Source organism: Osmerus mordax, chromosome 3 (genome assembly GCF_038355195.1).
Source record: "Osmerus mordax isolate fOsmMor3 chromosome 3, fOsmMor3.pri, whole genome shotgun sequence".
NCBI lineage: Eukaryota > Metazoa > Chordata > Actinopteri > Osmeriformes > Osmeridae > Osmerus > Osmerus mordax.
Window position 1 is genome coordinate 17,390,828 of NC_090052.1, and position 25,109 is coordinate 17,415,936.

The 25,109-nt window shown below is 47.6% G+C and overlaps 1 protein-coding gene across 1 annotated transcript; it reads right to left on the bottom strand.

Annotated features, from left to right (window-relative positions):
- Positions 1 to 9,675: 9,675 nt before the first annotated feature.
- LOC136940770 (peripheral myelin protein 22-like) lies at positions 9,676 to 12,289 on the bottom strand. Its single transcript, XM_067233061.1, has 5 exons — positions 12,182 to 12,289; positions 11,323 to 11,412; positions 11,106 to 11,196; positions 10,817 to 10,957; positions 9,676 to 10,427 (listed from the first exon to the last, which is right to left on the bottom strand). Exons 2-5 carry the CDS (start codon positions 11,398 to 11,400, stop codon positions 10,270 to 10,272), a joined length of 468 nt encoding a protein of 155 aa, XP_067089162.1. The 5' UTR covers positions 11,401 to 11,412; positions 12,182 to 12,289; the 3' UTR covers positions 9,676 to 10,269.
- Between the last annotated feature and the right edge of the window lie 12,820 nt (positions 12,290 to 25,109).

Genomic DNA, 25,109 nt, shown 5'->3' on the forward strand with positions numbered 1-25,109 from the left:
GAGTCTGTGCTGAGGGCAGAGTTTTATGACCAGATCAGATTTATGAGGCTGTATGTGCCCATGGGAAATGGGGGCCAGAGGTAGGAATGTGTGACATACAGCTCTGTCCTTGCATAACATTCCCATCACCCGCTTAGAATCAATGGACCTTGTGATGGCCTCTCTGATGAAGGTGGCACTGCCTGATGAATGCTGGCATTCCATCAACACGCTGTGTGAGTGCTTTTTTGTGGGGCTTTTTTGTTGTTGTTGTTCTTTCCAGGAACAATATGAAATCAGAGTGCTAAAGAGCACATTGCACATCCTCACAATGGGAATGAACTCTGGGAGCTCATTTTCACACCCATCCATTTTGGAGAGGCTCCTTAATCAATTCCCAGAAGTGGAAGAGGAACAGGCTATCAGAGACGTTGTGCTTGTCTTGTTTCCACAGAAGTGGAACACGCCAGAGCGAGGTCACAAACGTGGAAGCGTGGGAGCCTCCAGCAGAGTCGTACGGTGGATAAGGCGGAGAAGCTTGGAGCCCTGCCAGGAAGACTCTGGATGGACAACGCCAGATCCGTGACCCCTCACTGTCCTCACGGTCTGATAAATGGAAGGCGCACATTCTCTCCTCCGCGCTCCCTAACCCCGACCTTCTCCCCATAGATCCTGTTTTTTTTTTTTTTGGGACACAAAGACATTGGACGTTTGCTGGTGATAATAATGTTTGCTCTGTTGGTCTTATCTCAAAGAAGGCGGTTGGTCCAACTTACCAAATAAGGTGTGAACTGTGGACCTGTTGAAAGGCTTTTAGAAATGACAGATGGAAAAGGCTGGCTGCTCAAGGGCACGACTGAAGAACGAGGTGCCAAAGAAGCTGCTGAATCTGTCAACAGTTTGGGGTTACATGTGTGAAGAGAGAAAAACATCAGTTTGATAGAACATTTATGGCACGGAGTGAGTTTAACACTTAATCAACACAACCTTGGTTTCCGCAATACCTTACCCTGGTACACAGATAGATGCTTGAGGTGATACAGATGTCTGAAAAGGTGTAAACAAACCGTGACTCATTTATAAGCTCCTCTGTTTACAACCAGCGATCTGCTTTGGGCCTGAAGGAGACTGAGGAAACATCTAGGCTGAAGGGGTCAAGGATTTCTGACATCCATTCATTTGAAATGCAACCTGAAGGGATAATAACTGAAAACACAGTCCCTATTGTTTAGGAGAAAACAGTATTGGCATGGAGAGAAGAGAAACTGGAGGAATCAATTTTCACATTTACAGTCTGTTTCTCAGTAATGCTTACCCAGCCTTGAACTTCCAATTGTTGGCATGAAATGTTCTTTTATCTTAATGACAAAAGCTCTCTTTCTCTTCCTTTCTTTTTTATTCACACACAGAAAAACCTGCGAAACACTTATCGAAAGAGAAAAAAAGAGAATTCACCTCGAATGTAGTTCAGTCCACAGTAAATTGACGTTACGTTTTTAAAAAGACTTAAACATTTTCCTATGCTGCGCTATTTAAATGGACTCTGGTCCCTATCTGTAATGAAGACACAGCATGTCTAGGCCCGTGCCAAATATTTCAACTTCACAAAAAAGAGAAATATTTGCCACGCCATGGCAGTGACTCTGCAGCTCCTGATGTGTGTGTCCGAAGTGTCTCCAGAGTTCATGCTGGGCTCCACCGGCCACTCTGCCACCTCTGTGACTCTGGGGTCAAAGGTTAAGTGGGTCATTAGCAGATGCCAGTTTCGATAATACCAGTGAAGACCATTGTTGGCCAGTGACACTTAAGAGTTCTTAGAGGATGGATTAAGAATGTGCTGGTCCCTTTGAAGTCTATCCATCAACTGTGTTAATCCCTCTTTAAAACAGGCCTAATCTCTCATCGTGGATGGCTACAAATGTTTACATCGAAACACATTTCAAAGTGTGCTGTGGACTGACAAAGTTCACGAGTCCAACATTCACATAATACTCTTCATAGGTGTGGGCTAGTCTTGTGGTGGAAAGGTGCGTGCCAGCCAGCTACAGTACATTTGTTTGGAATATTTGGGTGAGGCATGTTTTGTTGAAGCAATGACAGAAAGGTGAGCACGTAAGTGTTTTCTTGGTTAACCACATGTCGCCCACCAGCCCATGGTTTCCCGAAACACTCTTCCCCTCCTCGTCAGAGCAGTACGGGCCCGGGGCGTTGGGCAGCCCCCTGCTTGTCACCACAAAGACGAAGGGGGGAGGGGGGGACGGGGGGGGACGAACACTCATAAGCTCTGCCTTTAACAAGGCATGTCTTTATTAAGGGTATTATGACTTGTGTTTCCCTGTAGCGAACTGAAGGGCAGATCTGGGTGTAGGATTTGCTGTGTTGATTCAGGACTGCATCAAAGGGCTGACTGTCTTCCGACACAGTACAGCTCCATCTGGGGAAGGGACAAAGACTTGGGTTGGGCATTATGTCATGGTTTAGAAGATGTTAAGTTGGAACTTGGCAGGCTGAAACGCACCTGAAAATGTGAAACCGAATATCCGAGTAACTGAATCTGTAACACATTCTATTTGGTATTGTGATTCCTGTTCTACAATTATATTGATCTCTAGTTTCATATCAGTAAGATTAATCTCATGGAATAAGGTTCCTCATGCTGCCATTATCAAGCCAGCCAGTGGGTTAACTGAGAGAATGATGAGATCATATGAGAGATTAGAGTATATTTATTATAATTGCATTATTCTAACCTAATACATCTATACTTCATGCCAGGGAATAATGTCAGTCTTTCTCTAAAACCTTATTAATACATAGAGTTAATAAGTACCATATCACACATCCTCCAGATGCAATCATACAAGATCCCCAGAAGCAGTGCAGGCATATTACATGCATCCTGGAGCTGTTTGCCCTGAGGAGTTGGTTGTCATAAGCCTAATGTGCTGAACATGAGAGGGATCTCCACGGCTGGACTGTCGATTGGAAAGGCCCAGTCCACTCATTTCAACACACACAACCATCCAGTGCTGCTCCATGTGCAGTCTGGGTTCCCCTTCATGAGACCATCGTTAGGGATGTGGCTGTTACATCATGGAGAGTCCTCAGGGCAGCATGAGCCAATGTGTGGCAGCCCTGGGTTTAGTCGCCTTGCTGAGGTGCTGGGGGAACTGATGGGCAGGGGGCCTGGAGGGCCTGGAAGGCTGGGGGGCTGGAAGACTTGGGGCCTGGGGGGCTGGAAGACTGGGGGCATGGGGGGCTGGGGGGCTTGAGTCCTGGGGGGCTGGGGCGCTGGAGGGCTGGAGGGCTGGAGTCCTGGGGGGCTGGGGGGCTGGAGGGCTGGAGTCCTGGGGGGCTGGGGGGCTGGAGGGCTGGAGTCCTGGGGGGCTGGGGGGCTGGAGGGCTGGAGTCCTGGGGGGCTAGGGGGCTGGAGGAATAGGGGGCTGGAGGCTAAAGAGCTGGGAGGTCAGACATGAATCAAGTCAGGAGAGATGCTGCGGTCAGTGTCAATATTTGCATTGCTAACACAGAGAAGAACCCATTAACCCTGTTTGAACCACTGTGCTCTGAAAGCAGGGAACTCTCTTGCTAACCTCTCCCTCTCTCTCTCTCTCTCTCTCTCCTCTCTCTCTCTCTCTCTCTCTCTCTCTCTCTCTTTCTCTCTCTCTCTCTCTCTCTCTCTCTCTCTCTCTCTTTCTCTTTCTCTTTCCCTCCTTCCATCTGTCTCTCTTTTCATCTGTTTCTCTTTTTCTCTCTCGCCCAGAACAACCAGACACATTTGTTGGTCTGAACTTGTTCATGAGAACCCAGTCTTATCATGGTTTAGACTAGGTGCTTATGGTTGTGTCTAGTTCTCTCAAGGTCTATGAAATGAAAGGGGGCTGGATGAAGTCTGGCAGGGGCCCCGACTATTCAGCAGTCTCACCTCAACACTAGTTAAAAGACGATTTGTCGGTCGATAAAACATGGCGATCAATAAAACATGGCGCTCGTTTCAGACTTTCGTGTAGCAACAGCAAATGGTCCGTCATTTAGAATTTATACCGCGCGAAACCTTGAAGTGCATCTGCAGATGAGCAGAGATGTCTGTTTTCAGGTGTGTGTGTCCGTCCTCCTCTTTAGTGTGGTGAAAAGACACATCTCCTATCACCTTCAAAGGCCGAGGCTGGCCGGGGGGTGGGGGGGGTGGGGGGGTGAAGTGTTTGCTCGGGGTGTAAGGCTAGACCTCATTAACCCAGACGCAGCCGCAGTGGCCACCAGACGACTGCTCATCAGTCACGGGATCAGGGCATCCAGGCGGAGAACACAAATAGAGACCTCCAGACCCACACCCAGCCTCATGCCCAGCCCCCAGCCCTCCAGCCCTCCAGCCCTCCAGCCCCCCAGCCCTCCAGCCCTCCAGCCCCCCAGCCCCACAACCTAGACAGCCCCGACCCCCCAGACAGACAGCTCCCAACTCCACCGGGGAGGGGAGGGACCACCGGACAGGGTCAGTGAGGTTGAAATAACACAACCACTTCAGTCTGACCTCTCATTGGCCCACAACAGTCATCCTTCATCTAATCAGCCACTGCATGTCATATCACCCCCCCCCCCCCAGCCTGTTTATCCCTCGGAGAAATGGCTGCAGTCAAACTGCCACTTTTTAATGTTATATTTATGATTCGATTCATATCTGTTTATTGTGTGCATCCTCCTGCCACAGTAAATTCCTTGTTTGTGTGAACTTACACGGCGAATAAAGCTAATTCTGATTTAATTCATGGATAAATACTTCTGATTAAGTAAGAACTTCCTATTATCTCTTAGTATCCATGTCTACGTTTCAGTTCTCTGGGAAGAGGACTGCCTGTGTGTCCCATAAAGGGATCGGTCCAGCCCCTAGCTCCCCTCAATCAGGTACCTCTCCCCCGTCTCCCTCAGTCTCCCTCAGTCTCCCTCAGTCTCCCTCAGTCTCCCTCAGTCTCTCCTTCGGTCATTCCCTCAACCTCTATGTCAGGTATCTCTCCCTCAGTCTCTCTCGGTTCCGCATCTCTCCCCATCTCTCCACTTTCTAATGCGCAGCAGCATAGCTGAGGCTAAAAGTCAGAGAGGCCCAGCATTTCGATAATTAAATCAAATATAGAATTCCACTTCAACTTTCCTTCGCACTAAAACATGATCAGCCAGCTGCTCATGCTGAAACAGATGTGCTTCAGTGGGACTCTTCAACAGCGTGGATGCGATCGCTAGGTGCCGATCTGAAGGTGTCTCCTATGTGTGATAAGTAGGAGAAATGTCAACTATTTTCACACAGGTACTTTTTGTGTATCACATAATGTAGGCAACTTACTGTTCACTGCCATCATTTATCACAATGCTGTGTTTGTTCTCATAGACTCAAAACTTACTTGAAACAATGTTTTAAACTTAACTTGTACACAGGAACTCCTGTAATTACTAAGTCAGCCACGGAAAAATGGTTGTCTTAAGATTTTCCAATTTTCTTGTGAGTATAAATGAGATTTTAAAAGCATAACTCAATAAAAACATGAAGTAGCTGAAGTAGTTGAGGTTTGTAATTGTGGCCTAACAACCAAGGAACTAAATCCATATTGTTTGTGAAAGTGCTTAACAAATCTTTCATATCCAATCATTTCAACAGGGGATGAGGCTGTTAATATTCTCAATCGGTTCTGCTGGATGACATCTTTAGAAAGCTTTGTCTTGCCTTGTTCTAATCCTTATTACACGTGAACCAATCCCAGGAGAGATCCTGGGAACTATGGAACGCCCAAGAGCGTGCAAGATGGGTCATTCAGTATGTATGAAAGCCTTTGCTCATGCTCATATCAACCTCAATGCATTCATTCCCTTTCAGACATACTCTGTGCGTGTGGGGGTATGTATGTTCAAACACGTGCATGAGCGTGTGTGCAGGTGTATGTGTGTGTGTGTGTGTGTGTGTGAACACGTGCATGACTGCGTGTGTACGCGCATGCATGTGAGGATCCATAAACGCGCATGCATGTGTGGAGTAGAAAAACATTCAACGTTTCCATTCCTGTAGTCTGTGGCATCCACTGGACCTAAGTGAGTCGACGAGCCTGCGGAAGCAGCAGGAAGCCGAGATTCCTTTGGCGGCGGGGGATGGGGGCAGAGGGAGTGCTGAGGCGGATGCGGGCGGAGGGGTTCGACAGCAGGGTCAGGGGCCTTTGTTTCTTTTCGGGGTTCCACATCTGCAGCTTTGCCCACATCCAGTCCCCCTAGAACGTCAAAGTGGGCAGCCGGCCGCGCCCTAATGTGTGTTAGCAAGACAATGGAGGGGTGGAGGGGCGGCCGTTAGGCTTTTGATTTCCTGGAGATTTATGGGCATGATGAAATCAGGGATGAATACTCTCCGTTTCCCCCCCATTTTCTCTGTCGTTTAGCCACATCTAAAGGTCCGGCCTTTGTTCCCACCGAGACAGACGCCAGGGATGGAAAAGCAGCAAATAGAAAAGGAGAAAGGGAGGAAAGCTTTTCTGCCAAGTGGAGAGGTTTCTGAAGTCTTCACACATTGCCTGTTCAGGCCTCCTGAGCTGGCGGCACCATTGTGGAGGTTACAGCTCACTGGAGACACCCTCACCTCAGATGTATAGAGAGCGCTTGCTTGTTTTCCTTAGACACCAAGTGAACACTTGTGTTTCAGGAGTATCCAACTCTCACACTTCCTCGACAATTGGAAGGACTCTTCATTCGGAAGCAGACACGTCTGATTTGGGGTCCCGTTCCGGAAATGAAACCGTGGTGACGAAATGTTTGTACGTATGTACGCATGTATGCATGTACTGTATGTAGCCAAAGTATCTAGTGACAGGACGACAATATTCTGGATGTGACCATCCACCCCCCCCTCCCTTGGCCCCTCCATGTCCTGCAGTAAATACTAACTGCCCCCCTGTGACCCCCCCTACCCCCAGTAATAAATAACCCTTAAGGTTAACCACGTTTGAAATGGAGCTACAAGGCCATTACAGGCCTCCAGAGTTCTCTTGACATCACCAATATGTTAGCAGTATGCCCAGGGGCCTGGCGTGGGCTACATTCACTGCAGCCTTTTTGTGTTAGGGACTAATAAAGTTAGGCAGAGCCCTTTTAACCTATGAACCTATGTATCAGATGCAAACACTTGTGTTCGTTTGCTTGTCTTCATGTGTGTGACAAGGGCTCCAACCCACTGATAGGATGCTGTGTGTGCGTGCGTACTTGTGTGTAGGTGTGTCTGTGCGCCAGAGGGATAGATGTCAAGTGAGAGAGGGTTCAGATGGTAAGGATATGAGCTCATGTAAACACCTACAAACAGTGAGACACTGCGTGAGAGCAAGAGGGCTGAGCCGTGTGTGTGTGTGTGTTTGTTAAGTGGAAAAGTAATGTACACTGTTAATGCTAGACTGTAGCCAGTATGTGTGTCTGTGGGTGTGTGTATGTGTGTTTGTGTGTGTGTATCAGGTGCTGATTGGTATGACAATTTATGGTGATTACACATTCATGCCTGAATTCCAGCTAAAGAGCTTTTCATCCGAGAGTTTGTTTCTGCACTGTCTGCTCAGGTCACCTGTGGATAAGTATGTCTGGCTAAAGATACTCTGCTCGCCACCTGACTCACCCTAAAGCTTTGGAGGTCCTGTTTAGACCAAGAATGTAGACCAAGAAGAACATAACCATAGAGCATCATTCAATGCAGACTTGCTGAGTTTTTCCTTGCTTAGGCTGTCTGCTTAACCATGTTTCCCAAGAGTTGTGGATTCCAATTGTCAGATTAAAGACGAACAATATAATTTTGTGGCAATAATCCAGTGTGGTGCAAATGTTTATGGTGCCACTTCAACACTGAGAAGATTAGACACATCCCTCCCAAATGATGAGCTTTGAGAAAGTGCCGGTGTAATGGGTCTAATGTAGAAATCACACTTAGTTAAAATCCTCGCATCTGTTTATTCATCGTCAACTGCATTGTCACAACCTGCCAGATGCTTGTGCATGACAGAACAATGGGTGTCAGGCGCCCCCAAGTGGTTCTTTAGAGAACTGTATCCTTTGACACATAAACTCTTCCATCCTTCACTTCGCTGATGGTTAGCTAGAGGAACAATGTGGATCGTAAGACTGGTGAAGTGTTTCCCATCCATACAGTTAGGGCACCTATTCAAACGTCTTTCTCCATGTCACACACAGATCAGCCTGTTTGTTGTTTTACCGTTTTTCAGCCAGAGTATTAGTGCCATGGTGCCTGTACCCAGCACTGTGATCCCCTGCCAGGGCAGGTCGTGGGTATGAGCTCCCTGGCACTACAGAACCCTGGTAATCAGCTTCAATAATTAAACGTGGAAATAAGATCCTTAATAGTGTAACGAATGTAACAGCGATATCTCTTCCCTGCTAACAGCTCCAGGGCTTCATATTGCCTCACAGGGCCGGCAGGCCCTGACCTTTCAGTGGGCACAGAACGTCACCAAGCTATCACTTGTCTCCTTATGAACATGGACACTTTACACTGTGGAATGGCCACTATATCCAACCTGTTGCCAGAAGCAGTTAAGAGCAGGATTTGATGGATATTAAAACTTGAAGGAAGTAGTGACTGCATCATTTCCATTATGCGGTTCTACGGTACCACAAATGTTTATGCAAATAAGCTCAAAACAAGTCTGCTTTTAATACAAAATGTTTTATTGATTTATACTTTTAGAAGTGCAAGTTCAGCCATTTTTCCCTTCACCACATTTTAACCTACCCATTGATTTGTGGTGAAACATGAATGCATGTGTCTTTTGCCAAGTTTCCAGTGATCGACATGACCCTGCAGGACTGTTCAATTCAGTGTGATTGTTTACAGCCTGAATGACCTAAACCACTTACATGAAGACACCTCCACTAACTCCACATCTGCCTGAGCTTCAAAAACACATTTTCCTCCCAGATGATACAAATAAATTCATAGCTTTAGACTTAAATGCTTACAGCAATTAATCCAGATTGCTTACATGTAAAATCAGGTGTGCTAGATTAGTGTTGGAGCAAGAAGGTACTGGAAGGTAGTTATCCAGGAACAGTGTTGGAGAGACCTGATATTTTAATCAACTTTCAAGACTGCCGACATTTCTTGTCCGGGTATAATATGAAATTAATGGCCAGTGTCTAGACGTCTGACATTTTGTCCAGCTATAATATCAAATGAAAAGCCAGTGTCCAGAAGGCTGACATTTTGTCCAGATATAATATGAATCTGGGGTCTCAAACCCTGTTCCTGGAGAGCTACCTGCCTGTTGATTTTTGTTCCAACTACACTTAATTAACCTGATTCAACACTAGTCAGGTGGAGTCAGGTGGCTGAACGGTTAGGGAATCGGGCTAGTAATCAGAATCAGAAGGTTGCCAGTTCGATTCCCGGCTGTGCCAAATGACTTTGTGTCGTTGGGCAAGGCACTTCACCCTACTTGCCTCGGGGGAATGTCCCTGTACTTGCTGTAAGTCGCTCTGGATAAGAGCGTCTGCTAAATGACTAAATGTAATGTAATGTAGTCACCTGATCAAACAGCTCATTATTAATTTGTGCTCTTGCTTGCTGGACAGAAATAGCCAGTATTGTGATGCCACCATGTGGTTAAAATCAAGCACTGCATCTAGGTCAGAAAAGTGAATCAAGTCAACATTATGAATTACCATACAGTCATCCAAGGTTTTTACCATAGTTTTATTTATAAGAATATAAACAGAAAGTTGCAATAAGCCTGTGTCCAGAGAGGGCAGAGCATAGCACAATACATAAAACACTAACACTGTTAAAATCATTTGACGATGACACAAAGGACAATGGCAAATACATAGCACCATTTTCTTTTCAAAATCGGAAGTATAAAACAAACAGCAATTTAATTTGGCATATCACATACAAGAATACTTCAAAGTAATGTCTCAATTAGCTTGTAAACACACAAAAACACATAGAAATGGTTCAATTTAGAATATGAGTATTTACGATTGCCTTCATCAAAGAACACAAATGTGCTTTTTTGAAATGTGACATAATTGTAAAAAATTCAGTAAGAGTCATGATCTCTGCCATGGAAACAAGTCAACAACACTATGTACAAAAAGGCATGTCAAAATGTCATAAATATGTCTAAAAAACCACAGACACTATGTACATCTTTGGACAGTATCGTGGCAGGACAGTTCTTCTCCAAGGGCCCACCTGTACATGGGGTTCCAGCGGGCCTGTGGCCACAGTGCTGTGTTCTGGTGTGTTCTGGCCTCTGGACAGGCCTCTCATTCTCTCTTCCTCAGGATGATGTAGATGAGGCCACTGATCAGGCACAGAGGGAAGGACACCCAGGCCAACACATAGGCATAGCCAAAGGTGTCGTCTGGGTTTGGCTGGGGGCTCATTACTGTGTAGATGATGGCTCCACACATCACAAACAGGCCTGGGGAGGGACAATTGTAGAGTAGAGTGGGAGTGGGAAGGGAGGAATAGCAATAAGGACACTTTTGGTGTACTCGTCATGCCAATAGAAAATTTGAATAGAAATCGACATGGTGGTATTGGTTTAGTGTCCATTACCATCTAAGGACAGTGGACAGCAGCTTCACTCTTTCCTAAATATTCAGCCTAACACTGAGGCTTCCCTTTACAACATCTGCTGAGGGTGTGATCGGCTTGGCTTTGTGCCTGCATGGCCTTCTGCCTTACTGCTTGGCCTGGCTGCATATCTGTCTGATTGTTCATCTGCCTGCATAATCAAAACAATCTACTCTGCTGGTGTGTGTGTGTGCGTGTGTGTGTGTGTGCGCGCCTGTCTGATTCGGTACTTACTGGCCAGGATCTGGAAGATCGCGGTAAAGAAGAAGCGGCCATCTTTGACCAGGTTGAAGAGTTGGTATATGAAGGCCACGAGGGAGAAGAAACAGAACAGCACCGACAGGATCATGAGGGCCTGCACAGCCTGGATCCAGTCTGCCAGAGGTGGAGAGAAAGAGGGAGGGAGGGAGAGAAGAGAGACGTATTAGCACGACACCAAACATTCAGATTAGACCCATAGCAGTGGTGACTGTTATTGGGATTACTGGCAATGGTGACAGTAAAAGTGAGGCTTTTCACAAACCTTCGCTGCTGGTGGGCATGCAGTGGTAACCCCCATTGTTTGTGCGACAGGCGTACCACAGATCCGTGCTATTTGCACCAACAGTCCAGGCCTAAATCCCAACATTACATAAAATAAAATACAAAAATAGCACCCACAGATTAACCATGCACCTGGAATTCGACATTACATTTAACTACACACTCAACAGACATCATATCGGAGGTATTTTACTCACATTGACAGCTGTTGATACTAAGAGGAGGATCAGGATGATAAGGTGCAAGATAAGCACTCCGGCAAGGATTTGACGCATTTTCAGGTAGATCTAGCAATATCGATGAAAAACAGTCAAGCCATTTATAATACATCTCACAACCCAATAATTTTCATTTTGACAGCAGGTGGCGCAATATCTTCCCCTCGGCTCACCACAATGTTTACTTCAGATCGGAAAGTATCCTCTTACATGCATGCTTAAAAGCATGGGGATTGACTTTTCACTCAAAAAACGGACGTTTTGCAATAACCTTCCCGCAATCTTTTAACCAAATAAGTTAAATTGCTTTTAAGAGAATGCAGCACAGTAAAATATCAATTTAATTGAAATAGATAATATGCAGATGATTGAGCTAAAAAAAATATATATAAATGCAAAAGTCTATAAAAAGAGTTAAGTCGAGACCAAAGCTCGAGATGAAGGACTAACTTCATCATAAGTTCATCATAAGTTAATACAAGAGTGAAAACAACTCTGCATCTGCAAAACAAACATTCCACCTTAGGCTATCTATGTGCTGAGCATTAACCGTTAGGATACGGTTATTCTAAGCACACGTGATTACTAGGAAAATAGGTATATTTAAATTCAGTCTGAAGAAAATGTGCAGGTTCAATTCATTAAATGAATTATTATCGAACTGTTCTCATTTGATATTTAAATAGACGCTAAGATTAAAAGAATTGTATATACACTTCGTGAATCAAGTAGCCAAATCAAATCCGGAAGTGGAAAGAGTACAATAATACAATAAAATAAAACACAAAGTAAAGGAATAAGAAAAACATTAAAGACATTTCACAATATTCCAACTTACAAAAAAGGCAAGATGAGATGTTTTCTGTAAGAAGTCGGGAGTGAAGAGCAGAAGAACTTCAGCAAAGATCCCGCTCTTGATTCTCTAACCACGGAGCCACTATTCCAGATGTGGCACCCCCGAGTTTTTTTTCTCCTTACGCGAGAACACCGCCCTGCAAGCGTCGCTACGTCACCAATGGGCTCTTTCAAAAACTATTTGGTTTACTTTAGAGGCCTCTCTAAGTCTCTCCTACTCTGTGCTATTTTGTTAGGGAGGGAATTGTTGAGAATGAAATTGCTAGAATATCAAATTAATGGCTCAAATTAAATTTCTATAATTCAATGCCGCTGGTTACATTTGGCCCTCTAGTTTTCCACCCTTTGGAATCAAACTCATTCCTACCTGCTGACTCCCATACCTATCAATATAAAGATCTTGAATTTGTGTGACTTTCTTTCTCAAGAGCACGCTTTTACTGTCCCAATCTGTACACAAATGTAGTCAAAAGTCTAAACTGTTTTAGCTACTGCATCATTTAGGAAGCAGTATATTGTGCCAGATGGTTGAATGTGGCTGGATGCCTCCACTAACTCACTGAACTGAACACACTGAGTAACATAAAAAACAAATGTCCGATGTTTTCTGTCCACACAGTATCTGCGTGATTGTGTGTGTAGGAGCGTGGGGGTATGGGTACTAGTGTGTGAACAGACCAGCCCTCCAGAGGCCTCTGTGGTATGTCCAGAATTTTGGTGAGTGAAACAGGCCTTGTGTTTACTTCTGAGTCTGGACAGACTTGTAGATGCACCTAAATGCACCGGGCTATGCCAAGCGTGTGTGTGGGTGTGTGTGGGTGTGCGGTCGAGGAGAAGGGGGTGAGTCAGAGTCAGCTGTATACTAAAATATCCCTAGATTGGTGCAACAACCCAGGTCCACAGCTTGCAGGGTTTTAAGGTTAAGCACCAGTGATATAACGTGGGTGGCCACGGCCACATCGTCACTGGGGCCTTTCATCCCCTGCTTCCGGTGGTTTCAACAGCGGTGTCAGGCTGCATACCAAACAAGAACCCAAACAAACACACCAACACAACAGAGCAGCCCAAAGGCAATATCCTCCAGCCCTCCAGCACGTGGGTCCAAAGAGTGGAGATCATCGTAACTCCTGCTGTTTGTGGTCGGTGCCCAGAACACAGCGTATCTCTCCCACCCTGCCTTCCTGTCTGGCCTGCCAGGTGGATTCCTGTGGCGCGTGTTTGTAAACACTCCGGAGGAGGAGCGGTGCCTGTGAGCGGGGAGTCGGAGAGGGGCACTGGTGAGTGTGCTGGCAGGCCCTGCCCACGCTGAGGTGAGACTGCAGAGTTCGACAGGCCACCGAGCGGGCCACTCAGTAATGCAGGCTGATGTTTACGATGACGGAGTTCCAGAGAGGAGCCAGCCCCACCGGGCCGGGAAGCCGGCCCTGACGGCGGGAGCTGGAGCAGGTGCTGGCGGTGGCTATAAATGTCACTGTGGTCTAGTCTAGCACTGGGCTGTGGTCTGACCCTGACACATACTCCCTGCTGTCCTGTCGGTACGTAGTTAGCTCGAGCACATGACCTACCAAGCTAGAAATATCTCGACTGAAGTTTGAAGGCGGCAACAAAACGTTTTTTTTTTCTTTTTTTTCTTTTTTTTAATGAACGTGTTAACGAGTATTCAGACACGAATGGATTGGCAACCGACGGGTTTGAAGGCATGCGACTTCATAAGTCAGAGACGACTCGTTTGAATTTGTCATTGCGACGGCCGTGTATCGTTTGACATTTCAGTGTGCTAACTTAAGCGTTTCCGTGTGTGGATGCAATCAGTGACGCTGAAGAGGCCCTAAGGTTGGTGGTACTGGCAATGTGTGTTTTCTATTAGTGCCTCCGTCCCGTTATGCCTGTCTGTTAGACCCCACAGTCTGGTCCCGATTACTCTACACGGCCAGGAGAAAGCAGAAGCGTGACCTCACAGTGTCACAACCTAAATGACTGATACCACTGGGCGCCTTCCTAGCAAACGCACCCGCGTTAGTCCTCCACAAACCGTCGGAAGGGGAAAAGCAGCGCTCCTCTCTTTCAAAAATGGGGAATCACAAAGACAACAGAGTTGAGCAGCTGGCCACTAATAACTCTGTAGCCAGGGATGGTTGCGGTGGGGGCGACTTCAAATTGTCATGAACCCAAACACGCCCACTTAATAAAGGAATTTATGAGCACAGCTGGGGCACAGCGGAGGAAGCATCACTGCAGGCTACCCAGCTCTGCTGAGAATGCTTGTTGCTTCATATCTGCTCAAGAAGCAGGGTAAAGAGAGTCAAGGAGAGCTAGAAAGAGAGAAGGAAAGAATGGCGCCCTGATCATGCAATCCCAAGTCCTCTCAGACTCTCTTCTCTTTGAACTACTCATGCAGATCCATATGCTGAAGGCAGCGTACCTCCTTAAATCAGTTCCAGATTAGCTGCTGCTTGAAGCTCAAATATTCACTCGATCTCAACAGCACACTCTTACCAATGACTAATTAGTCTGAGAGATGGGACGTCTGTTTGGTTTAAAAGCTGTCAGGAAACAGGAAGCAATAAACTCAAATATGAAACCAAACAGAGAGGTTACAGGTAACACCGTCATGCGCTGGTGTTTATGGGGATCATGGATGGGACCGGGGCATGACCCAGTACCAAACAGCTTGCTAAGTTGCGACTGAGTCTCGTGTCCCAGCCCGGTAGCCTGCTTCACTGCTCTGGTCTCCAGCAGAAAGGTCTGATCTGATGATGGGTGTGAAGGCATGCAGGGTCGGGCCTCCCTCAGGAGGATTGACTGGGATTGGTTTTGGACACAGGCCTCGTCTGGATGACTGGAGTACCGCTTGATGGGACAGCTGGACTGGGAGGTTCCACACGATGGGGAGGAGGGGAGCGGGGGGGGGGGGGGGGGGGCGAGGGAGGAGGGGAGGAGGGTAGGAGAGGAGGAGCTGTCATGTCCTCTGCTCCGTCAACCCTGGACCTGGCTGCCAAAACAAGAGGCAACACTGCAGTTCTGAAGGCAGCCTGGCCCACAGTCACCCGGAGAAGCCACACCACTGAGGGTGGGACCAGACAGAGAGGCATTATGTCATTCCACTGGGTGTCTTAGAGCTCCCAAAGCTGCAGAAGATTAAAGGGTGATGAGGGAAGCATTGTGAAAGCCGAAGGGTTGAGTTAGAAAATCCTCCCCCTCTGGCTATGTGGTTAGGCTGGGGTGTTTGGTTTGGAGAAGTACCTCCAAGTCTCTATCAGGCCCCGACTCTTTTTCCATCAACTAGGACTTCATGTTTCTCCAACTTTCTCTGCTTTCCAGGATGTCCCTGGTTCCTTCCTCGAGCAGCCTGCCCCTCGGAGACTGATACAGCTTCGCTGCGCTTTCCTGAGTGTTTGTGTTTCGCTACTTAGTGACTATCGGATAACACCCCACAGACATGGTGGGGACGAGCTGGGAGGAACAGGGGAGGGCTCACCTCAACACAGTCCAACCCGCAACCAGAGGCCTGCACACTCCACACAGCTGTGTTGGAACACTGTTCCCACGGAGAGATTGTTAAGACAAATGTACACAGAGGCAAACACGCAAGGTGCACCCACGACACAAGTCGCAAGCAGGACTGACATCCCATGCTTTATGCAAGGAGTGTAGCCTCTACGCACCTCGCATTCTGTGTGCGGGTTATCTTTAGCGATGGGTAGTGTAAGCTAGCCTGACATCCCACAGCCTTGTGTGTTAGTGAGGGGAATGACAGGCAGGTCCATGCCCCCTCATGGAAGACAGGATCAAATCTGCTGAGCATGCCCTGTCCCAGCTCTCCCAGGTTAAACGCTGATGCTCCAGACTCAACCGTGACCATACAGGAGAGCCCCATCGGCCGGGAGTTCCATCAAATAAGGTCGAGCCTAGATATCTGAGAGGGTGGAGAGGACTCCTTCCCCCTTTACATCCACTCTCAACCCCTAGAGCCTGCCCCTCCCTAAGCAGCAACAACAACCAAATAAATCACAGACATACTCTGTGACGGACTCCAGATCCTGGCACCCCAGTGATCCCGAACATGTGCTAATCATTAGCTCCTGGCTTCCTGTTTGAGACGATGTCATCATTACATACATCCCTACGGCCTGGGCCAGCAGACTCTATCTGCTGGTTAGAATCAGGGTAAGGGTGGCCTTAGGGACTGGGGATGAAGCAACAAAAAGTTATGAAAGAATCCCATTTCAATGGGCCTCGCTCTGCCGTTTTCACAGACTGCACTTTATCTGTGTGGAATTGCGTGCAAAGTTGCTGCAGACACATTCTTTGATTGGCGTCGTGGAGACGTGGAGGTCTTCATCTGAAAGAATATTCAAAAGCTGAACTTTGATTCACTCTTGAATGTTCAACTTGAAGTCCTCGTTTCACGTGCGGAGGGTGGTCTGTTTGTTGTAGAAGCATTACAAGTAAACACATAAAAGAGCCCTCTGCAATTTGCTGCCTTGAACCCCACAGCTGTTAAAGCCTCTGTGTCGTACTCCCAACGCAGAAGCAAAGAATTTCGCAGATTATCGGAATTTCAAATCCTCCCCCAGCTCATCCCTAGTTCCTCCCTACAACGTCCAGGCCATGAATCTACACCCAACGCCTTGAGCAGCTAACATTGCAGGAATGCTAGCTGTGCTACTTGTGCTTCCCCAAGCAGCTGCCAGAGGAGTCCTCGGTCTGCCAAGTTCTTACAGAGGTGAGATGCCAGGCCAGGGCTCTCTTGAATGTTGCCAACACTGACAGCCAGTTCTACCTGGGGGGATAAGAGGCTGATTATGACCAGCTATTACTGTTAGCTAGCATGGCATCCATTAGCGATAACAACCCTCTAATGCTTCACAGAGCTGCCACCAGGGTCGGAGGTCGCGAAAGGTGAGGACGTAGCAAACCCACCCCCCAAGCTCTTCTCTTGAAAGGGGCGAACATGATGTTTATTTTAGCGCTAGCTACGGCTGTCTTGATGTTTCTGTTGGTAATGCAGTAAAACAAAAATGTAGAGTGTTTTTAGTCTTGTAGTAGGTCAGGCTGTCTTCAATAGCAGCAGATGAAGGATAAATCAAAAGAACGAATGCCTGACAGGAAAGGCCTATCTTAGCCATCGGCAGCTGTGCATGAGTCCAGGAAACAGAGAAACAATCCTGGTTGTGATGCCGTGGCGTGCTATGCTAACATAACCCTCACCGCTATCTCCTCTGGGATCGGGGGTCACCGGTGGACTTTGTGACTCACTCCTCTGCAGACATACGACACCGAGAGGACACGACGGAATCTCCAGGCTCGGGAGTGTTTGGTTTTTCCAGGTCAGTGTGTTTGTGGAGGGGGGGGGGGATGACTCCCTGGCTGCGGCTGATCCACATGTGATGTGCCAGCTGGGTAGGGCCTGGGCATGGCTGAGGCCCAGCAGTGGGGAAGGGAGGCTGGTGTGGTAGATGAATGCCTCGTGCCCAGTTTGTTTGTCCATCTGCAGCCGCCCCCGGCGCTGCCACTCACTCGAGGGAGGGAAGGAGGAAACACACACACACACACACAACAAGTAACACGCACGGACAACGTACGCACACACTCATAGCGGTCGCACTCGCTCACGGGGGTGTGCACACGCGAAGGAAAAGAGACAGAATGGGACTCGGTTTTCGCATTTTTGTTCGAGAGGTTGGGGTGTATTGTTATGTGTTATGCATTCCAGATGAGACGCTGGCCTGTTTCCCCACCCTGGTGAGTCTGTCTCCAAACATGTGTTTCTCGCATGTAATGTGTTTCGTCCTTTCATGACTAAAGATGGGCGCGGCTTGAAACAAAAAGTGCAGTTCGAGTAAATAGCTGAGCTTTTTCAAACGTCCTACCTCTCTCTCTCTCTCTCTCTCTCTCTCTCTCTCTCTCTCTCTCTCTCTCTCTCTCTCTCTCTCTCTCTCTCTCTCTCTCTCTCTCTCTCTCTCTCTCTCTCTCTCTCTCTCTCTCTCTCTCTCTCTCTCTCTCTCTCTCTCTCTCTCTCTCTCTCTCTCCTCCCTCCCTCCCTCCCTCCCTCCCTCCCTCCCTCCCTCCCTCCTCCCTCCCTCCCTCCCTCCCTCCCTCCCTCCCTCCCTCCCTCCCCCCCCCCCCCCCCCCCTCCCTCCCTCCCTCCCTCCCTCCCTCCCTCCCTCTCTCCCTCTCTCCCTCTCAACATCCGACTGAAAAAAGCCTAGTGTGAGAAACTATGCATAAACTAAAGCAGAGTGCGAGAGAGGTGGGATCCAGCCGTCCACCAAGACAGCGAGCTGAGGTTTAGTATGTGCAAGCGGAAAAATTACATTAAACCCATAGTCGGCCATATGGTATAAGTCAAGGCTGAAGGCAGCAAAGAAAATATGGTGGTTTTGAATAAACTGGCTATTTTTTTCCACTGTGTTATGGGGGATGGGGAGGACTGTGGCTTAATTGGAAACAGGGCTTGTTTTTTTTATTTTTCCATTATAAAGTTACCCTTTCAAAACAATTACCTGGGCTCTCGTTACAGTCTAACTCTACAACTCCTGCCTTGTTAAAAAAAAATATATAATACTCACAAGCATGCATGCACGCACAGAAACACACACAAACAGCAGGACTGGGGCCTTTAAAGCCCAGAACTTTGAATGATCCTGGGGTTTTCCAAGGCGAGCTTTCAGTTCTGAGGTCAGGGTTGGATACGTAGATCCTTCAGTCTGTAAAAGCTCACACATGGCTGAAGGAGGGAGTGGTCTGGTACGATCCCTGGAGCTGAGTATCAACAGACTGACATCAGTGAGACGAGAGAGAAAAACGTGAAACAAACAGAAGAAAAAAAAACATCTCTTTGGACTGTGTATCGTGTGTTTGCTAAATATCAGTGTCGACACAGTGAAAAAAGTTTTAAAATGACATATCCTTGCCAGACGTCTCCAATTTCTTTATTTACTTTGACTGAGCCAGCTGAAGCCTATTTACTGTAATCATTCATTTAGATCAAGTTCAAACACTCATTAAGATGGATCTCTCTACATTTCTTTCAACTCCAAAAAGCATAAAAGCAGTAAACGGCGATTCGCTACCAAATATGAAACATCTATCTCATGTTTCAGCCAGACCACAGACCCTGGGTGTGAGAGCAGGGGCTGGCTCTGCTCCCTGGCATGGGGGTTGGGATGGGGAGAGAAGGGGGTTGGGAGGGTGTGAGATGGGGTAGGTTGGGGGGATGGTAAGGGGGTGAGTAGGGGGTAGGTGTGTGTGGGGGAGGGGGGAGGGGTGGCGGGGCACCAGACGACAGGCAGCTGGAAGGACCATAACACAGAGGCCACCCTGGTCACAGCACAGGCATCCCAGGCATGTGGGGGCCGAGCACTCACGACTGCTTTATAAATACGCCCTGCAGCACATGTGTGACTTACTCACTTTCACCCAGTGTGTGTGTGTGTGTCTCAGTGGGCCCTTTCCATGTACAGTTAGGTCCATAAGTATTTGGACATTGACACAATTTTCAGAATTTTGGCTCTGTATACCACCACAATGGATTTGAAATGAAACAATCAAGATGTGCTTTAAGTGCAGACTTTCAGCTTTAATTTCAGGGTATTTACATCCAAATCAGGTGAACGGTGTAGGAATTACAACACATTTTATATGTGCCCCCCCCCCTTTTTAAGGGACCAAAAATAATTGGACAAACTAACATAATCATAAATCTAATTGTCACTTTTAATACTTGGTTGCAAATCCTTTGCAGTCAATGACAGCCTGAAGTCTGGAACCCATAGACATCACCAGACGCTGGGTTTCGTCCCTGGTGATGCTCTGCCAGGCCTCTACTGCAACTGTCTTCAGTTCCTGCTTGTTCTTGGGGCATTTTCCCTTCAGTTTTGTCTTTAGCAAGTGAAATGCATGCTCAATTGGATTTAGGTCAGGTGATTGACTTGGCCATTGCAGAACATTCCACTTCTTTGCCTTAAAAAACTCTTTGGTTGCTTTCGCAGTATGCTTCGGGTCATTGTCCATCTGCACTGTGAAGCGCCGTCCTATGAGTTCTGAAGAATTTGGCTGAATCTGAGCAGATAATATTGCCCGAAACACTTCAGAATTCATCCTACTGCTTTTGTCAGCAGTCACATCATCGATAAATACAAGGGAACCAGTTCCATTGGCAGCCATACATGCCCACGCCATAACACTACCTCCACCATGCTTCACTAATGAGGTGGTATGCTTTGGATCATGAGCAGTTCCTTCCCTTCTCCATACTCTTCTCTTCCCATCATTCTGGTACAAGTTAATCTTGGTCTCATCTGTCCATAGGATGTTGTTCCAGAACTGTACAGGCTCTTTTGGATGTTTTTTGGCAAACTCTAATCTGGTCTTCCTGTTTTTGAGACTCACCAATGGTTTACTTCTTGTGGTGAACCCTCTGTATTTACTCTGGTGAAGTCTTCTCTTAATTGTTGACTTTGACACAGATACGCCTACCTCCTGGAGAGTGTTCTTGATCTGGCCAACTGTTGTCAAGGGGTTTTTCTTCACCAGGGAAAGAATTCTTCTGTCATCCACCACAGTTGTTTTCCGTGGTCTTCCGGGTCTTTTGGTGTTGCTGAGCTCACCAGTGCGTTCTTTCTTTTTAAGAATGTACCAAACAGTTGATTTGGCCACACCTAATGTTTTTGCTATCTCTCTGATAGGTTTGTTTTGATTTTACAGCCTAACGATGGCTTGCTTCACTGATTGTGACAGCTCTTTGGACTTCATATTGGGAGTTGACAGCAACAGATTCCAAACACAAATACCATACTTGAAATGAACTCTAGACCTTTTATCTGCTCCTTGTCAATGAAATAACGAACTCCCTTTATGAGAGAATAACATACACCTGGCCATGGAACAGCTGAGCAGCCAATTGTCCAATTACTTTTGGTCCCTTAAAAAGGGGGGGGCCACATATAAAATGTGTTGTAATTTCTACACCGTTCACCTGATTTGGATGTAAATACCCTGAAATTAAAGCTGAAAGTCTGCACTTAAAGCACATCTTGATTGCTTCATTTCAAATCCATTGTGGTGGTATACAGAGCCAAAATGATGAAAATTGTGTCAATGTCCAAATACTTATGGACCTAACTGTATGTGTGTGCGTACACTTGCGTGCGTGACATGAATAGAGGAGCGTGCTTGTGTCAGAAAGTGACAGATAGAGGGGCCACTGTTTGAAAAGAGCCATTTGGAAGGAAGTGTGTGTACTGGACGGGCAGAGCGAAGGCCTCTTCCTCCCCTCCAGACAGTATGCGACATAGTTTAGACACATGTGCCAGATGAAGGGTCCCGTTGAGAATTGGTTGAATAATGGATGGAGCTGTTACAGTGTGTTGTGTGTCCCTCCTCTCCTCCGAGCCGTCCTCCCATCCCTGGGACCAGCAGCAGTGACCTCACCCTCCCTCCACCCCGCACACGCTCCAGCACCACTTCCTGCCCGAGTGTGAGGTGCAGCTGGAGCCAGAGGGAGAATGCGAGCACATATGGCGAGATCTGGGGCGATGACACACTCGCACACCCTCTTTCCGCCAATTTTGTCTTTGCTTCTTTCTTGACTGTGCTCGTATGCACTGATTCTCTCTCTCTCTCTCTCTCTCTCTCTCTCTCTCTCACATACACAGAGGATTCCGTGAAGTGACAAAGACATGCTGCACGCAAGCACACACACACAAACACACACCTGCCTTTTCCCGCTTGTGCATTTTTAAGTTGATCCTGTCAACGTGACGTCTTCCTGAGCCGGTAGTCTGAAACTGAAGAACACATCGGTGTATTCGGTTTGGAATCTGTTTTGACTTTCTCTGCTGCCAATCACAGTAAACTGATCCAGATGAGGGCATGAGAGGGGCTTTAGCCAGGCTTTACCACGGCAAAGCCTCTTCCCTGGGGGAGCAGAGGGACCCCAGTCTGCTAGGAGACGACAGACGCTCACACCGTCTGAATCCTGCTCCTGGTAACACGGCATGCACATATCATACACGTCTAGGTGCTTCTCCTTGTTTCTGTTGGGCAAACACAAAGGACCAGTTGAACATGGGTTTGTTAGGAGGATGCTTGTGAACAGAATTGCTTGCTTGTATTCCCGATCTTGTATTCCCGATCTTGGCTAAACCTATCTGGTCCTATCAATTCCTCCGTGGCTTCAACTGTGTTCTCTGTTGACTCAAAGGGAAGTTTTCACACGGTTTCATTCACGCACACTTCCACACACTCCGACGGGTGCACGTGCACACACGGACACACTCAGACACACACAGACTTGGCTTTATGGCCAGCTGTCTTGGAGCTGCCAGTTTAGATTGGCTGTGTACACTTACAGGTCCCGTGGCTGTGGTAGAGCTAGGGGGAATCAGATCTGGCCTGCATGCTTGAGGGGGGGGGAAGCCAGAGTCCACTGGACTTCTCCCTCTCTCTCCCCCCCCCCCCCCCCCCTCTTCTCCCCAGCTCCACCGCTGAGCAAAGGCAACAGGAAAGAGCAGACCTGTGGTCGGATGGTTGTAAAATGGATGAGCGGCGTCTAACCCTGTACGGTTCCTGCACATGTGCGTAGGTCACTGGGAAACCACCTCATTGTTGTTGTCTCTCTGCCTGATTAATGACCGGGGAGATCTACCAAGGAAGAGAGCAGGCAGGCCTTCGCGTAAAAGCCGTGTTTCCACGAGCGATCTGGAAGTTCCGTACGAAGGCGCCTAAATACAGGAAGTGATGTTCTGTAATGGAAAAGCCTGTCTTATTCGCTGCACCCTGCCAGTGAGCGCTGATATTAGTGGGCCCACTATTAAATCACTGTGGTTTACCCTATGAGAACACAGAACTCTGTGTACCATATAAAGCAAATAAAGGAATGCATAGAGACTTGCCCAGTAGTCCCTAATTGAAAAGGCCAAGTAGACAGTGAGAGATGCGTGGCGGAGTAGGGCCTAATATGACTTTATCGAGCGAAACACTTTGTCCCATCTGAATATCTTATCAGCGAGGTCCTGGCCCATCACATGCTTTCAGCAGACCCAGAAATTGCAGTTCAGTGCCAGATACAAAATGTGCTCATTCAGACATCTTGAGTTTGAAAAGGTTTTAAAACGTTTGGCTGGACCCACGAGGTTATACAATATTTCTCAAGGCCTCAGGCATCAATGAACTTTTACTGCAAAGCGGGAAATACAAGAGATGTATCATTGCTGTGGAAGTCTGATGTCTCTCATTCAATGCTTGAAGGTCAGGGTAATAACAAGTGATTGTGCGGCCTTCATCAGAGTGCCCCTGCAGAGAGGGAACCGTCATTAGTCATTATGGCGGCAGTACTTGGGGGAACATTAAGATGGGGAGGGGCAGCGGGCCGGTCAAAGGTTAATGTCTGCCTATGGGGAATTACCCTTAGTGATCTTCTACTTCCTGGTCAGTTCTGACCCTGGCTCCCCATAGTTGAATGCATGGCCAGGCTCTGCCAAACAAGGAGGGCATTGTATGGACATATGGCCTGCTGGGACGGCGCCAAGTCTATACTGGCAAGGAAGCCGCCTCACAGTATGACAAACATGCGAGCTACCCTCTAGACTTTAACAACCCGACCTACACTTCCCCAGATCCGTTACTTCCTGTGCTTTTGGCCCGTATGGCTCTCAGGCAAGAGATGAAGGTAAAGCGGGGGAGTGAAAATGTACTTCGTCACATAGATCTCACAGTCTTCCTTTACTCACTTACACCACTTCCTATGGACCAGGGGAGTGTGTGGGAGTAGAGAATGTGAGATCAGGTCTTCTTTTCGGGACAGAATAAAGGCTGGGGGAACGCGGCTACCTGGTAGGACTGGAGGGTGGAGGGCTACAGCTGGAAGGCTGGGGGCTGGAAAGCTGGATGGCTGGAGGGGGCAGAGCTGAGTGCTGGAGGGCTGGACCATTGAAGGGCTATGGGCTGGAGGCTGGGGCCTGGAGGGCTGCAAGGTGGGAGGGCCGTTGAGGGATGGGGGCTGTGGAGCTTGGGGCTACCGCCCCAGTCCATGTGGTCATGGCTCAGTGCAGGTCAGGCTCGGTCTCCAGGAGAACCACGAGGCTGTCGGAGCTGCTCTTCTCTTCACTAGAGTGACTCAACGTCAGAACAGCCATTGCGCAGGACTCATGAGGAGAGGGAGAATGGAAAGTCACAGATATGGAAAATAGAAGCATCGTGGAGGATTTGGTGTGGGCTTAGATGAGGATCTTTTTGAGCCTTTGTGTAAAGTATCCGAATGATCACTGTTTTCACAAACCTGGGGGAATATGACAGAGCATTTAAAATAAATTATTGCATTTATACAGTTTAATTTGAATGGAGGATAAGGTACAAATGGCCACAAATTGAGACAATGTCTTCAAGTCAGTATGTATGAACATAAAAATCACTGACTTCATCCATTAGCTCTGCAAAGTTAAATGCCAATTCCTCCATGTTGGCTGAACTAATGGAAAAGCGAGATTTAAGACAGTAGATCTGAGCCCAGCCCAAAAGAGCCATGACCCAATCTCCAGATTTATAAAGGAAACTGGCAGCTTGTTGCACAACTTACTGGAGAGGAAAGAGTGAAGGAAGACCAAGGTTTCTCTGGGAAAACTGTTTCCATCTGAGAAAGTCATATTCAGAGCCAGAATGACCTGCGCAAACAGCAGCCATCCCTGGGAGAGATCCCAACCTCTGTTGAGAGGACTGAAGAGATTTATCGAAACCCCAAAGTCTGCAGCCGTATAAGCTGAGGATACTGAGAGGCACGGGGTCCATCCTCCACCTTCCCCCGCTGTGCGTGTGGTCGCCTACCATCCCTGCAGACCCCGGTTGAGGGGCTCGCAGGTCAGCAGCACTAGGCATTGGAATGTTTACTTTCTGTAGTCCTGTTAGGCCAA